The following is a 14936-nucleotide window of genomic DNA, read 5'->3' as shown; positions in this document are numbered from 1 at the left end:
TTCATTTCATTGTTGATCTTCTAGACATTATTGAAAATGGGAGATTGAAAACTCCAACTATTGTTATTGAATATCTATTTCTGTCTTCAGTCCTGCCATTTTTTGCCTCATGTATCTTGGGACTCTTTTGTTAGGTGCATGTGTTTATAATTGTTGTCTCTCCCGATGGACTGATCTTTTTATTATTATAAAATCTCCTTCTTTGCCTGTAGTGACAATTTTTTTCTTAAAGCCTATTTTATCTAATACTTGTATGGCCATCTAAGCTCTCTCTGAGTTACTGTTTGCATGGCATATTTTTTCTCATACCTTCACCTCTTGTGTCTTTAAATCTAAAGACCATCTCTTGTAGCTAGCATAGAGTTGGATTGTGGTTGTTTCGGTTTTTTGTCCATTTTGCCAGTCTCTGCCTTTTGATTAGAGTCTTTAATCCATTTGCATTTAATGAAATTACTGATAAGATAGGAATTTATGTCTACATCTTGCTATTTGCTTTGTATATGCCTCCTACCTCCCCCCATTCCTTCATTACTGCCTTTTCTTTTGTTAAATATTTTCTAGTGTAATATTTTCCACCAGGGCTTCTCTGGTGGCTCAGATGGTAAAGAATCCATCTGCAATGTGGGAGACCTGGGTTCGATCCCTGGGTTGGGAAGATACCCTGGAGGAGGGCATGACAACCCATTCCAGTATTCTTGCCTGGAGAATCCCCATGGACAGAGGAGCCTGGTGGGCTACAGTCCATGGGGTCACAAAGGGGCAGACACAACTGAGTGACTAAGCAGCACAGTGTAATATTTTAGTTCCCATGTCCCTTTTTACTATATATTTAAAGTCATTTTCTTAGTGGTTAATGTGTCTTGGGGTGGATCTCTTTGAATCTATTCTATTTCAAGTTCATTGAACCTCTTGAATGCATTTTAATGGTTTTCATCAAAGAGGGAACGCTTTTGGCCACTACTTCTTCCAGTACGTTTTCTGCCACCCTCTCTCTCGCTTTTCTTCTAGGATTCCTGTTATGTCTATGTTGGTGTACATATATATACTTCTGGAGCCTGTTCATTTTTTCCTCATTCTTTTTTCTTTCTATTCCTCAGACTAGGTGACCTCACCTGAATTCAGATTCACTGATTTCTTCTTCTTTTGCCAGCTCAAACCTGCTTTTGAACACCTCTATTAAATTTTTCATTTGCTTTATCATACTTTCCAATGCCAAAATTTCTACTTTGCTTTATTCAGAAAACAATTTCTATTTCTTTAATGATATTGTGTCTTTGGTGACACATCATTCTGTCTCTTTTATTTCTTTAAACATATTTTAAATAGCTGAATTAAAGTGTTTATGTAGTTAAGTTCAATGCCTGCACTTCTTCAGGGATGATTCCTATTGACTGTTCCCTCTGTGGGGCATGCTTTCTTTTTCTTTGCATGTCCCATAACTTGTGATGAAAATGTTGATAATACTATGGGGCAATTTTGGAAAACTACTGTTCCCTCCTCAGGGTTTATCTTTGTTTTTTTTTTAGTGACTTTGCTGAACTAATTCTGTCAAGCCTGTATTTTTTGATGTATGGCCACTGAAGTGTCTGCTCTATTAGCTTAGTGGTCAACTAATGATTCTACAGAGATTTCCTTAGACACTTGGAACAAGTACATCTCCCAGTCTTGGGCACAGGACTGTGTGTGTATGTTTGTGTGTGTATGAAAGATATGCCTTCATGCTCAGGCAGGCAGTTTACATCCCTGCCTTAGTCTTCACTTCCTGCTTGTGAATATCCTGCTAGGCAGACAGAGGTGAAGGCTGAGAGAATTCAATTCTCCTCTGGGCACATACACAGCCTACACTTGTATTTTTAGGAATATACTGACACTTTTCAAAACTTATGAACATCTCATTCCCTATCTTTACCTTCCAAGTTTTTTGTTGTTCTTCCAGCTGCTAAAACCATCTCAGCAAGTTGAGGTGTTAAACAGTTGGTGCTGATTATTTTTAACAAATGCACCCAGGGATAGGCTGCTCACAGTGGGCACACTCTAAGACAGGTCAAATAAAATAAACTCCAAGATGAGGACTTACAGGAAACTGCCAGTCAGGCCAAATAAGAACACCTCATTAGGAATGGAGCTTTGGGTGAGCTCAGCACCATTCTGTACCCTCTAATGGCTGCAAGGCTGCTGGGGTTTCACCATGACTCTGGGGCTCTTGGTTTCCAAGGCTATCACAGAGATGATATAAAGATGTGATATAAAGATGATATCACAGAGATGATATAAAGGAAATGAAAATGGGGCAAGTAAAAACATCACCATACTTGCTGTTCTTATCAATATGCAAACATTTTTCTTTAATAAATGCTTCCTGGATTGTTGCAAGCTTTTGGCTAATTTGCCACTGTTCTCATTGCTTTTATGCAAGATAGGATTTTCAGAGGCTCTTACCCTACTATTCCCCCTGATGTCTTCACTTGTGAATTTTGAAAAGGAATTTTGATTGTAGCAATGTTCAAGTTGTGCCACCAAGTATCCCATGGACAGGGACTCATTTTCCTTTGTCTTTAGGGATGCTTTGGGGAAAACCTCTTTAAAGTATTACTGAAACTTTTAGGCCATGGGAGAATATCAGTTTAAGGGGAAGGGGCAGCTACTAACAGCAAATGGGACCAGACTCTTAAAGAAGTCCTTTGAACCTGTCCACTTCCAGGATTCTAAGTAGCCACCTGCCTGGGTCCATGCATGTCTGCTGATCTCTGCACCCTACCCGTGCAGTCCCCACTGAATCCAGTGGGTATGTGTCATGTCACATCAGAAACTTGTTTGGAGTGGGGTGTTTAAGCCAAGGTTTCTGGTGTGAAAGCTGGAGTTCAAAGCATCCAGCCTCAGTTGGATGGTTTGTCCACAAGTTACAAGTTTAATTACAGTTTACATAACTGAAGCCCTTTCTAGGCATGTGACTAAGGGTCTGAGGTGAGACCAGTAGGTACTGATATGGTGGTGGTGGTTTAGTTGCTAAACTGTGTCCGATTCTTGTGACACAATCGTCCAGGCTAAGCCTCGACAATAGTTAGCCTGAACTTAGCCTGCCAGGCTCCTCTGTCCATGGGATTCTTCAGGTAAGAATACTGGAGTGGGTTGCCATTCCCTTCTTCAGGGGATCTTCCTGACCCAGGAATCAAACCCAGGTCTCTTGCATTGCAGGCAGATTCTTTACCAACTGAACTACAAGGGAAGCCCCTAGGATATGCCTGCTGGTATTTATATGGCCTTAGTAAAGTCTTAAGAAGGACTTCTTGAACTTCTGGCTAATTGGAGAAGGAGCCTCACTTTAAAGCACACAATCTGCAGCATGATTCAGATAATACACATGTCATGTAAAACATGATGGGCTAGATTTTGGTAGCTGAAATTGTTTCAGTGCATCATCCTGGAGCAGCTCACAGTTTTAAAGGACAAGTCTATTGGCTTACATACCAACATTCTTAGGTCAACAAACAATGACCATGTATGTGCTTATTTTTGCATGGCTCGTGAGCTAAGTTTTGTTTTTTTAATATTTTTTAAGAGTTAAGGAAAAAAAGAATATGCAAGAGAGAACCAGTTGGGCTTGCAAAGCTTAGAATATTTACTACCTAGCCCTTTATTGGAGAAGGCAATGGTACCCCACTCCAGTACTCTTGCCTGGAAAATACCATGGACGGAGGAGCCTGGTAGGCTGCAGTCCATGGGGTCGCTAAGAGTCGGACACGACTGAGCAACTTCACTTTCACGCATTGGAGAAGGAAATGGCAACCCACTCCAGTGTTCTTGCCTGGAGAATCCCAGGAACGGGGGAGCCTGATGGGCTGCCGTCTATAGGGTCGCACAGAGTCGGACACGACTGAAGCAACTTAGCAGCAGCAGCCCTTTATAGAAAAAGTCTGCCTGCCTCTAGTTTAACAGAATCACAGATTCCAATAACCAGGCATATTGGAGGACAGTCAGCACCCACAGTAAGATGAGAGAACCAAAGGGGACAAAAACACTTGAATACGATTCCTTTAATGCTCCAGGCATTCAAACATTCATAGAATTGCCTTGTTTCAGAAGTCATTTCCTCTTAGGTACAGATTCTGTGTCCAGGAGCAGAGACAGTTTTCTCCACGGCACCCACTAGTGCTGTGGGGACCCACTCCAGCACTTTGTCTTCTCTGGTAGAGTCCCACAACCCATGGCAAGGCTGGATGCACCCCTGCTTGACACAACCTCCACTTAAGGAAACACTCTTTGTAGTGTTACCACAGCTTGTGGGTCCGTCCGCTTCCAGCACAACCAGACATCCCAAGTCTGGGACCATCACCCTGAGGCGCTCGTGAAACACCACATTAGCTGGTTAAGTCCACCAGCACCTGCTCCACTATATCAGACAGACACTGAGGCACTTTCATGTCCTGGGGAAACAGAGTTTACAGTCATTACAGGAGTCCAGTGAGACAGAAGGGGCTTTCCTCTCAATAATTCATTTGTAACTCTAACACATATTTAGCAGATTTATAAATTCATGTCTGGTTACATTTGACAACAAGGCTTCACTAAGTAGATGAAAGCAGATTTAAGTAGATGAAAGCACGGCTGAGTTTCCAAAGGCTATGACGGGGAGCAGAGAGAGAGAACTTGTTTGGATGGAATATGCTGTATATCACGTCAGCATCCAGTCATCCTTAAAGAAATGCCTGGCCTGCCAAAAGGAATTTTTAAAAAATCTCTAACCCTTATTGGATTCTTCCAAGGTAATAATGTTATCTGTCCTTCCTTCTCCAGCAGTGGTTCAAGGCATCTCAATCCCTCTGACGCCTGAGGTTCAAACCTAACAGGCCAGGGGTCAGGGAGGACGGAGGTGTGGACACCAACATTCTTTAAAGCTTCCCCAGTGACTCCAGCAAATTATCGGCATTGAGAACCTTGGTCCTCAGGGTTCTCCAGCCGTCCTAATCTCATGTGTCCTCACTGAATGCCCTTGAGGTAGTCCCTGGATCAGGCAACAAGTTCTTCCACAAGATAAGAAACTAAGGCACAGAGGTTCATGGGTTTCTCTGATGCTGTGCAGCCAATGAGTCGAGACTGAAATTAACATCTCCAAAACAACACCACCACCTCCTTCCCTAGCAACTGGCGACATGAACACAGACTACACGGATGAAGACTGACTGGGGGCGAGGCATGACCATCTGTGCCACGGATATCACTGAAGGGTATGGAAGAGTTCTGTGCCAGCTGCTCTCCCTGATCAGACATAAATGCACAAAACAGATACTTATTTGAAACCACATGAGGAATGAAGCATAATTTCCTCTTTAAAGCCTTTTTTCTCTCACATATATTGCTATCAATTCTGTTTTCTTAGAAAACCCATCAAAATCCACAGACTTCCTAAGACCTGGATTCTTAGTTCTGTCACTGTAAGAGACACTGGAAAATTCCCAAATATCCCTGTAATTTAGGTCCAAAAGATCATTACAAATCTGCATTTGCTTGTGACAGGACTACAAAATTCTCCTTGCTTTTTTTTCCTCTTGTTTTTTGGCTGCACTGGGCAGCACGCAGGATCTTAGTTCCCCAACCAGGGATTGAACCTGTGCCCCCTCTAGTGCAAGTGTGGGGTCTTAACCACTGAACGGCCAGGGAAGTCCCAAAAACCTCCCTACTTGTCCCATCACAGGCCCACACAGACTTCCCAAGCCCCAGAACCCTACACTTTCTCCATGGGTGCGCACCTGCCCACAATCTACTCAGAATCTCCCCAAACACTAACCCATCAGCTTCTCTGGGCCTCTAGGATTCCAGTAACACTTGTTTTTTTTGCTCTGGATGCAAACTTCATCATCTATATATTCTGGGTAACCGCTGGCATGTTTATTTTTTAATTCCAAACTGCAGGGTGAGCCCAGCCGGCTGGGCCTTCCTCCACTTCACCAAGACACAATACTTTCACATCCCACACCCACTGCTGCATCCATGAAATCATTGCCATCATTCCTTTTTTTACCATCAGATCCCACATCTCATCCTATTTGAGGTTGCTTTTTCTTTGCTTTGTAAAAAAAGTCTCCCCTGGCAGCAGAACTCTTTTCTGATGACAAGTGGAGATGAACGAGGGATGGCACATGTGCCAGAGAGTAGGATCGCACCCGCATCCCCCCCAACCCCCATCTCCCCATCCCCCAACCCGGCCCAGGGTCCTGGGGTGGAGGGTGCATGCCTGTTCAGTGGGTCTGCGGGGATCGCCATGCCCTGTGCACTCAGCTCACACTGGACACAAGTGGCATGTGGGGGCTCCTTCTTGCTAGCGACGTGGCCTCCCGGAAAGTCTGTAGAATATTCATCCAAGCCGTGGGTAGTAGAAACTACACCTAAGGGGACACTGCTAACATTTGCTGATTGACAGGGTGCCATGTGCCGCTCTGAAACTACACCTTTTCCATTTCAAGAGATTCCCTCATTTGGGTGAGACACACACACAATGATCCACAGCCTCTCCCGGACGTTGAGAGGAACAAGGAGACGAAAAATCTTCCCTGGAACAAAACCTAACCTTCCAACTCCTAAAGAAGGTGTTGAAGGAGCAAGAAAAACAAAATGGGGAAGAGCCCCCTGGGGTGGGGTGAGGGCAGGGGATTTTTCCTCTCCTGGAGAGCATTCTAACAAAAGTTAAATCCTCCGAAAAATGAACAAAAGGGAACCTGTCCAAAGGGCATGTAGAATTCTGGTTAAAACAAGGAGATTTGAGAATCACCATAATCGTCATATTTCAAAGACCCACCCCACCACCCACACACACCCAGCTATTATGTAAAGCAAGACATTGTGTTTTTTCCTCTCTCATGCTTATTGAATGCTTATGGGTTCACAGCAAACTTTGCTGCTTGGTTTCTAAAACATGCAGAGAGCAGACTGAGAGCAGCGTTCGGCGTCCAGTCCACGCCAGCCCTGACCGGTGACCGGCCAGACACCATCAGGATCGGGATGAGCACGCCCCCTGGCGGCGAGGCGGCGCCCGCACAGCCAGGCCCCAGGGACAGATGGTGAGCAGACGGTTGGGGGACTGACTGGGACGAGCTGGGGGGACCCATCGCCCACCTCCTGAGTGGTCTCACATCCCGTCCCCACCCCAGACCGGAGGCTGCACCTGGGCACAGAGCTAAGGCACTAACGCAGCAGTGGACAGTCACCAACCAGGTCCGACGGCTGCCACCCCTGGGCGGGAGAGGCGCTGCTGCTCAGAGCGCTGCCTTAGGATATAATTCAGATCTTTTCAAAGAATGAGAGCGTAAAGTAAGTAAATCCCTGTTTTTGCCCCTTAGAAGAATATCTGGCTCTCCCGTCTGAGAAATGTGCTGTAGTTTTCAAATCTCCGTAGCAGGGCCGAGAGCTCCACCCGGGGACTTCTGGGCAACCAATCACCCCGGGGGGAAGCTCCTTTGTTTTCTCCCAGCACACCTCTCCGAGTTGCCTCTCTTCTTCCCTTTTGGCTTGACAGCAATTCAGACACATCTCCTTCCCCTGTGGCAGGGCCCCCCCACGTGCTTCTTCCGAGGCATCTCTGCGCACCTCCCTGGGTCACAGCTTGATGAAGGTGGCCGGCTGGGGGGGCTGCTGTTCCGCGTCCGGGGGTGGGAAGACGCTGGCAATGGCTATGTCCACGATGCCCTGGCACAGCTCTGCATAAAGCTTCCTGAAATGGGTTCAGAGATCTATTATTGAGGATGCACATCAAAGTGCAGGTGAGAAAATCAAAGGTGGTTTTTTAAAAAAATTAGGATTGTTTAGTTGCTAGGTCCTATCCAATTCTCTTCCAACTCCATGGACTATAGCCCGCCAGGCTCCTCTGTCCATGGGATTTCCCAGGCAAGAATACTGGAGTGGGTTGCTATTTCATTCTCCAGGGGATCTTCCTGACCCAGGGATTGAACCCGAGTCTCTGGTGTCTCCTGCATTGGCAGCTGGATTCTTTACCACTGCACCACCTGGGAAGCTCTTTTACCAGAATCTGCCCCAGAATTCCACCCGGTATTTATAAGACACGTGTCAGCTGTCCATACAAATACTGCAGGAAGTACTACTGCATGAAGATAAAGCATCCACTCAATGGATATTTCTGGAAGGTCTTGCAGGTGAACAGACAAGGCAACACCTGCTCTAACTAACTGCAGGGAAGACAGGCAATTCCAAAGAGAACAGGGCCATCTTGCCTGTCTGTGGGGGGGTACACATGCAGACACAGGCTCTCCCCAAGGAAAGCACCCATGTGGTGTGGTTGAGGGGCCTTTAAGGAAGACTCCTCAGAGTAATAGCTCAGCTGAGACCTGGAGAATGAGTGACATCGGACAGAGAATGGATGACAGGGCAGAAAAGAGGAGGAAGGAGAGGGGAGTCAGACACAGAGAACGAGAGTGATAAGATCATCAGTACCATTTTTCTAGAGGCCACATATATGTGTTAATATACAATATTTCTGTCTGTTTCTGACTGACTTCACTCTGTATGACATTCTCTAGTTCCATCCATATCTCTACAAATGATAAAATTCTGTTCCTTTTTAGGGCTGAGTAATATTCCACTGTGTACACACCACACCTTCTTTGTCTAGTCCTCTCATTTGGAAAGCAGAAATAGAGAAACAGATGTAGAAACAAATGTATGGACATCAAAGCGGGAAGGGATAGTGGGCTGAAACGAGAGATTGGGATTGATAACATATATATTATGCATTAATATAAAATAGATAACTAATGAGAACTTACTGCATAGCACAAGGAACTCTACTCAATGCTCTGTGGTGAGCTAAATGGGAAGGAACTCTAAAAAAGAGGGCATATATGTATAAGTATAGTTGATTCGTGGACTTCCCTGGTGGCTCAGATGGTAAAGAATCTGCCTGCAATGCAGGAGACCCAGGTTCGATCCCTGGGTTGGGAAGATTCCCCTGAAGAAGGGAATGGCTACCCCTTCCAGTATTCTGGCCTGAAGAATCCCATGGACAAAGGAGCCTGATGGACTACAGTCCATGGGGTCACAAAGAGTCGGACAGGACCAAGTGACAAACACTTCCATAGCTGATTCACTTTGTTGTAAAGCAACTATACTCCAATAAAAATTAAAGATAATAAAAAAGAACGAGGGTGAGATACAGAGACAAAGGAGGGGAGGGAGAAAGAGAGAGGAGGGTGAGAGAGAGGAAGGGCCATGCAAATATAGGGAGGGGCACCCACCAAGGAGAGAGAACTCAGGAAACCTGGGAAAGGGGAACATCACAGTGTGAGGCAGGGGACAAGGTGGGGCCTGACTCCACGTGCTGGCACCTGGACTTCAGCCAGAGGCCAAGGAACCACCAAAGCCAAGGAGGAAAACCTCCCATCCAGAGCTATAAGGAGGCCCTCAAACTCCGCACCCCCTTGTTCCCTACAGGATTTTTGTCTGTTTCACATAGAGTGTATGAGGCGAGCTCTTTTGGGACTGGCTCCAACACAGGGAGGGCTTCCCAGGTGGCGCTAGTGGTAAAGAACCTACCTGCCAATGTAGGAGATATAAGAGGTTCAGGTTTGATCCCTGGGTCAGGAAGATCTCCTGGAGGAGGACATGGCAACCCACTCCAGTATTCTTGCCTGGAGAACCCCATGGACAGTGGAGCCTGTTGGGCTACAGTCCATGGGGTTGCAAAGAGTTGGACATGACTGAAGCAACTTAGCACACACTCATGTAAACACAGGGAAAAACCAGAGACATATGGTTCAAAGAGAAAACACACATCTGAGACGATGCTCTGGGCCAGATGTGCCTATTTGCTATGTGCCTAACTTGCTCAGGACTGCTGGGATACAGGGGGCAGGAGTCTAGGCCAGCCCAACCTGGAGGAACAGAGGTCTTCACTGTCCTGACTTCCTGAAGATGCTATCTCCCAATCTCTACCAGGTGGGAAATCTTCACAACCAAATTCTGGTCCCTCCTAATCTAGTGGCAAATTTCTGCTATTATCCTCATCATAGAAACTTTCTCCCACCCCTCATCCCCTTCTACTGCCCTTGAGGCTGGAATTGCTATGTCCTAACCTTTTGTATGGAGAAGGCAATGGCACCCCACTCCAGTACTCTTGTCTGGAAAATCCCATGGACGGAGGAGCCTGGTAGGCTGCAGTCCATGGGGTCGCTAAGAGTCGGACACGACTGAGCGACTTCACTTTCACTTTTCACTTTCATGCATTGGAGGAAGAAATGGCAACCCACTCCAGTGTTCTTGCCTGGAGAATCCCAGGGACGGCGGGGCCTGGTGGGCTGCCGTCTTTGGGGTCGCACAGAGTCGGACACGACTGAAGCAACTTAGCAGCAGCAGTAGCAGCAACCTTTTGTAAGGCCCTCTGAGAAGAGAGCTCGTGCAAAGCCATGCTTCTGTTGTCTGTCTCGGTAAGCCTTAACTGCCGGCTGACCTTCGTTTCTCCTGTGAGATGTCTGCTCTTTCCCATCTCCCCTCCCCCCATCCCCCAGCCCCTGCTTCTTCTGTCTACATGGATCAAGCCCCATGGTCAAGGCTATACCACTCAACCTTCCCTTTCTGAAGGGACAATGATCAGGAGGCCCACAAGGGAGGGATGGTAGTTTGGGTCTTAGTAGTCTTAGGTCTTGGCAAGTCACCAAGGGCCAAAACCATTGAAACAGACAGTGTTTGGTGTTCCATGAAGCGTGTCATTAGCCACCTTGGGAAAGATTTTCTGAAGGGGATGCTGGGGGCAGGGGGAGAGGACACAGCTTCAACCTCGTCCAGTCAACTAACAACTTCGGTATTTCTGGCATAGGAGGTGCCCAATATACAAGCAAGTATGGGTCTTTGAACATCCTGCTATGTTCACACAGCAAGACAAGTAAGTCCTGTTTTAACACTGGCACAACAATGGAACCGTGCTTCCTGAATAAAGACTTTCCTTTGACTACCCCATCGTATCATCATCTCCATCAACTCTCTTCCCCATTTGTCCTTTAGGAAGCAAGGATAAAGGCATTTGAAAGTTTATTTCCTTCAAGGACTTCCCTGGTGGTCCAGTGGTTAAGACTTCGCCTTCCAACGCAGAGGGCACAGGTTTGATCCATGGTCGGGGAACTAAGATCCACCCCGCCCCCCCCCCCCCCCGCAAAAAAATCAGGAAAAATCATAAATCATTGTTGTATTAAAAAAAAGTTTACTTTCTTCAGCATAAGAACAGAACCCATACACCTCATGGTGTGGCCTCAGTTCCTTGGGGCTTTCCAAGCCACCTCATAGTAAGCCCCCCATTCCAAGAGCTCTCCCTACTCAAAATTATGCACCTAAAAGATAGAAGAGCTTCCCTTGTGGCTCGGTGGTATAGAATCCACCTGCAATGCATAAGACCTGGGTTTGATTGCTGGGCCAGGAAGGTCCCCTGGAGAAGTGGTTGGCTACCCACTCTAGTATTCTTTCCTGGAGAATCCCATGGACAGAGGAGCCTGGAGAGCTACAGTACATGGGGTTGCAGAGTCGGATATGACTGAGTAACTAACACTTTCACTTCACTTCTTCTAGAAGATAGAATCTGTTTCTTTTCTATGACAGCAACTGTAACTCAAAATAATTCATACAATAATTAACTGGGCAGTGTCTGGCTCACTCCTCCAGTGGACTCTTTAAGGATGCTCATTTTTACATGTTTCTCAAAACCCCACTCTTCTGCTAGACCCCACTGCTCTCACCAGGACTCTGAGCAAAGGGGATCCAGCAGATGGGAAGTAGCTTTGAGGGGCTAGTGAGATGGAGCCCAGAGCAGACAGCGAACCCTGATGCCCAGTGGCTTATCACTAGAGGCCTCTGTCAGGCTCCAGCATGACCAGATCCTGCACAGCATCTCAGCAAGCATTCGCCAGTGTGTGGATGCCACTGATGGAAAAAGAGGTCAAGGATATTACTCATCACTCCAAGTGAACTGAGAAATTGCTGTTTCTCTGCCCTCTCTAGCCTTCAATCCTTACATGAATAAAAGAGGCAAATCTACCTTTTCCTATCCAGAGACTAGAGGTCAACCCTTGAGCCAAAGCTGGAGGCAGAATTGACCAGGCCTGATGGACAGAACCTTGGGGGTCATGGAAAGGGGGAGGCTGGGCGTTAGTTGGGTTTCTGGCTCAGGATCCCAAAAGAGGGGAGCTGGACATTCACTGAGATGGGCAGCTCTGGGGTGGGACGCCCACTGGACATCCACACAGCTCCTCGCAGGATGCTGGGAAGACAGGTGCAGACACTAGCCTGGGACTCAGGGATACAATGTAATTGGCTGGCTTTAAAATCCAGGAGTGCAAGATGGACTTGGCTGGAGACCTGGAAAGGGCAGTTTCTGTGAGGGTGGATGGAAGTCAGCCTGGAGCGGACCACAGTGTGGATGCAGACTGAGAAAGAGGAGATAGTGTGTGCAGATGTGGCTTCTCCAGATGTGTGGCTGTGGGCATTTCCCTGGTGGTCCAGGGTTTAAGACTGCTTCCAGTGCAAGGGGTGCAGGTTCGATCCTGAGTCGGGAAACTAATAAGATCCCACACGCCATTCAGAGTGGCTAAAAAAAAGAAGCAAGTGTGGCTGTAAAGGGAGCAGGGAGGGAGTGGTCAGGGGAGCAGGACAGGGCATCAGAGGAGGGCTTTTTTTTTTCCTTTTGGCCTCACTGCACAGCGGGCGTGTGGGATCTTAGTTCCCTGGCTAGGGACTGAGCTTGTGCCCTCTGTATAAGAGGCATGGAGTCTTAACCACTGACCACCAGGGAAGTCCAAGAGGGCTCTTTGTAATCACTGGGGAAATCTGCTGGGTACCACATGCTGGTGGGAAGTATTCAGCAAAGAGGTAGCTGAGCACAGCATCCTCATCCTGCCCTCCTGCCTGGAGGGAGAGAACTGCATCAGAGCACAAGGAGGGACGTACTGCTGTCAGGAAGGACGGAGAATGCGGGCACCCCTAAGGATGTGATGAAGGGAGAATGTGAAACGTTCCATACCCCTCCACCCCAGCCTCCTTCACTCTCCTCCTCCTCCAGATCTCAGTCCCAAGCATCACTTCCCAAGGGGATCTTGTGCTCAATTTTATTATCTTCTAACATCTTGCACTCTATGATAGCGTGTGTCCAGTCTGTCATCTATATTTGTCTTGTCCTTGGTCCTTCCCAGTCCCCCTCTACAAAGGGTGGGGTCTAGGTCTCTTGGTACAAAGGCTGAGACCCAGAGCCCAGTCCGGGGCCTGGCAGGTGACAGGGACCTAACAAGTACCGTTAGCTGCAGGCATGGATGAAGCTGCAACCTTTGAGGATGAAGTGCAAATGACTCCTTTACATGGAAGGTTTCCCACAGGTAGACCCCAACTCACCTATACCTTCACCTTTTCTTACCCCACAACACTCACGCCATGCTGCAGCCAGACTCCTCCCAGGAGGACTGGAAGCTCCCTGAGGGCAGGGTCTGTTCATTTGCACATCTCCCCTAGAGCCTGGCCCAGAGCAAGGTGCGGCTGGAGGCTGGGTCCCTTTCCCCTTGGCACAGGTGACTCTCTCCTTTTCCAACCCAGCTTCAGCTCCACCATGTCCATGGCACCTTCTCAGACCACCTCCTGTCCAGGGAGCCCCTGAAATGCTTGCTCATCACTATCTCCCCAGCTCATGGGACCTGCTGACCCATCACCTTGCCACACAAGAGGGTCTCGGCTGCTACTACTGGCTTTGTTTGGAATTTTGACGGCATCCACCACCCACCTCAGCACAGGCTAAATGCTCAGCTCATATGGGAAGGAGATGGAAAAGGGAATGACTCAACAAGGCCCCCTGCTGGCCAGGGTCCAACCAAAGCACTACCATCAGTGGGACATCCTCCTTGACATCATTCAAAGGGTCTACGCTAGAACACCCAGTAATGGGCTTCCCAGGTGGTGCTAGTGGTAAAGAACCCACCTGCCAATGCAGGAGACCCAAGAGACATGGGTTCGATTTCTGGTCTGGGAAGATCCCCTGGAGAATCCCATGGGCAGAGGAGCCTAGTGGGCTGTTGGACATGCTGAAGGACTTAGCAAGCACACATGCATATTCTTGGACACCCCGGAAATGGGAGCTTGCCCCGTGTCAAGACAGACTACCCCACCCATGGAACCAAATTGCCACTTGTTAAAATCCAGTGGGGGGTAGTTCCATTTTTAGTTTTTTAAGGAACCTTCATACTGTTCTCCATTCTGGCTGCAGTAGCTTACATTCCAAACAATAGTGCTACAGGATTCCCTTTCCTCCACACCCTCTCCGGCGCTTATTGTTTATACATTTTTTGATGATGGCCATTCTAACCGGTGTGAGGTGACACCTCATTCAAAAAGACACAGGCATCCCAGTGTTCACTGCACCACTATTTACAATAGCCAGGACATGGAAGCAACCTAGATGTCTATCGACAGATGAATGGATAAAGAAGGTGTGGCACATATACAGTGGACTATATTACTCAGCCATAAAAAGGAATGAAATTGGGTCATTTGTAGAGACATGGATGGACCTACAGTCTCTCATACAGAGTGAAGTCGGAAAGAGAAAAACAAATACCACATATTAATGCATGTATGTGGAATCTAGAAAAGTGGAACAGATGAATCTATTTACAGGGTAGGACAAATGCAGATATAGAGAATGAACCTGTGGACACACGAGGGAAGGGGAGGGTGAGACAAACTGGAAGATTAGGACTGATACATATATACACTATCAAGTGTAAAACAGCTAGCTAGCGGGAAGCTGCTATATAGCCCAGTGAGCTCAGCTGGGTGCTCTGTGATGACCTAGAGGGGTGGGATGAGGGGGTGGGAGGGAGGTTCAAGAGGGAAGGGATATATTATACATGTAGCTGATTTACTTCGTTGTACAGAAGAAACACAACATTATAAAGTAACTATAC

General features: G+C 47.3%; 1 protein-coding gene across 2 annotated transcripts in view; it reads right to left on the bottom strand.

Annotated features, from left to right (window-relative positions):
* Positions 1 to 4019: 4019 nt before the first annotated feature.
* TTL (tubulin tyrosine ligase) overlaps positions 4020 to 14936 on the bottom strand; it is a 36678-nt gene continuing 25761 nt past the window's right edge. The window contains exons 7-8 of one of the 2 annotated variants that reach the window (XR_003102289.3): positions 7471 to 7705; positions 4020 to 4424 (exon numbers count right to left, since the gene is read on the bottom strand). Coding sequence is in view for 1 of the 2 variants with exons in the window: in XM_006055979.4 (XP_006056041.2) it covers positions 7591 to 7705 (115 nt within the window). In the remaining variant the exon portion in view is untranslated. Of the gene's footprint in view, positions 7706 to 14936 lie in introns of both variants that reach the window. The other variant, XM_006055979.4, reaches the window with a different exon arrangement.

This window comes from Bubalus bubalis, chromosome 12, assembly GCF_019923935.1.
Source record: "Bubalus bubalis isolate 160015118507 breed Murrah chromosome 12, NDDB_SH_1, whole genome shotgun sequence".
In the NCBI taxonomy this organism is placed as follows: Eukaryota; Metazoa; Chordata; class Mammalia; order Artiodactyla; family Bovidae; genus Bubalus; species Bubalus bubalis.
Note: the sequence above shows the minus strand (reverse complement) of the source record. Positions and strands in the feature narration are given on the sequence as shown.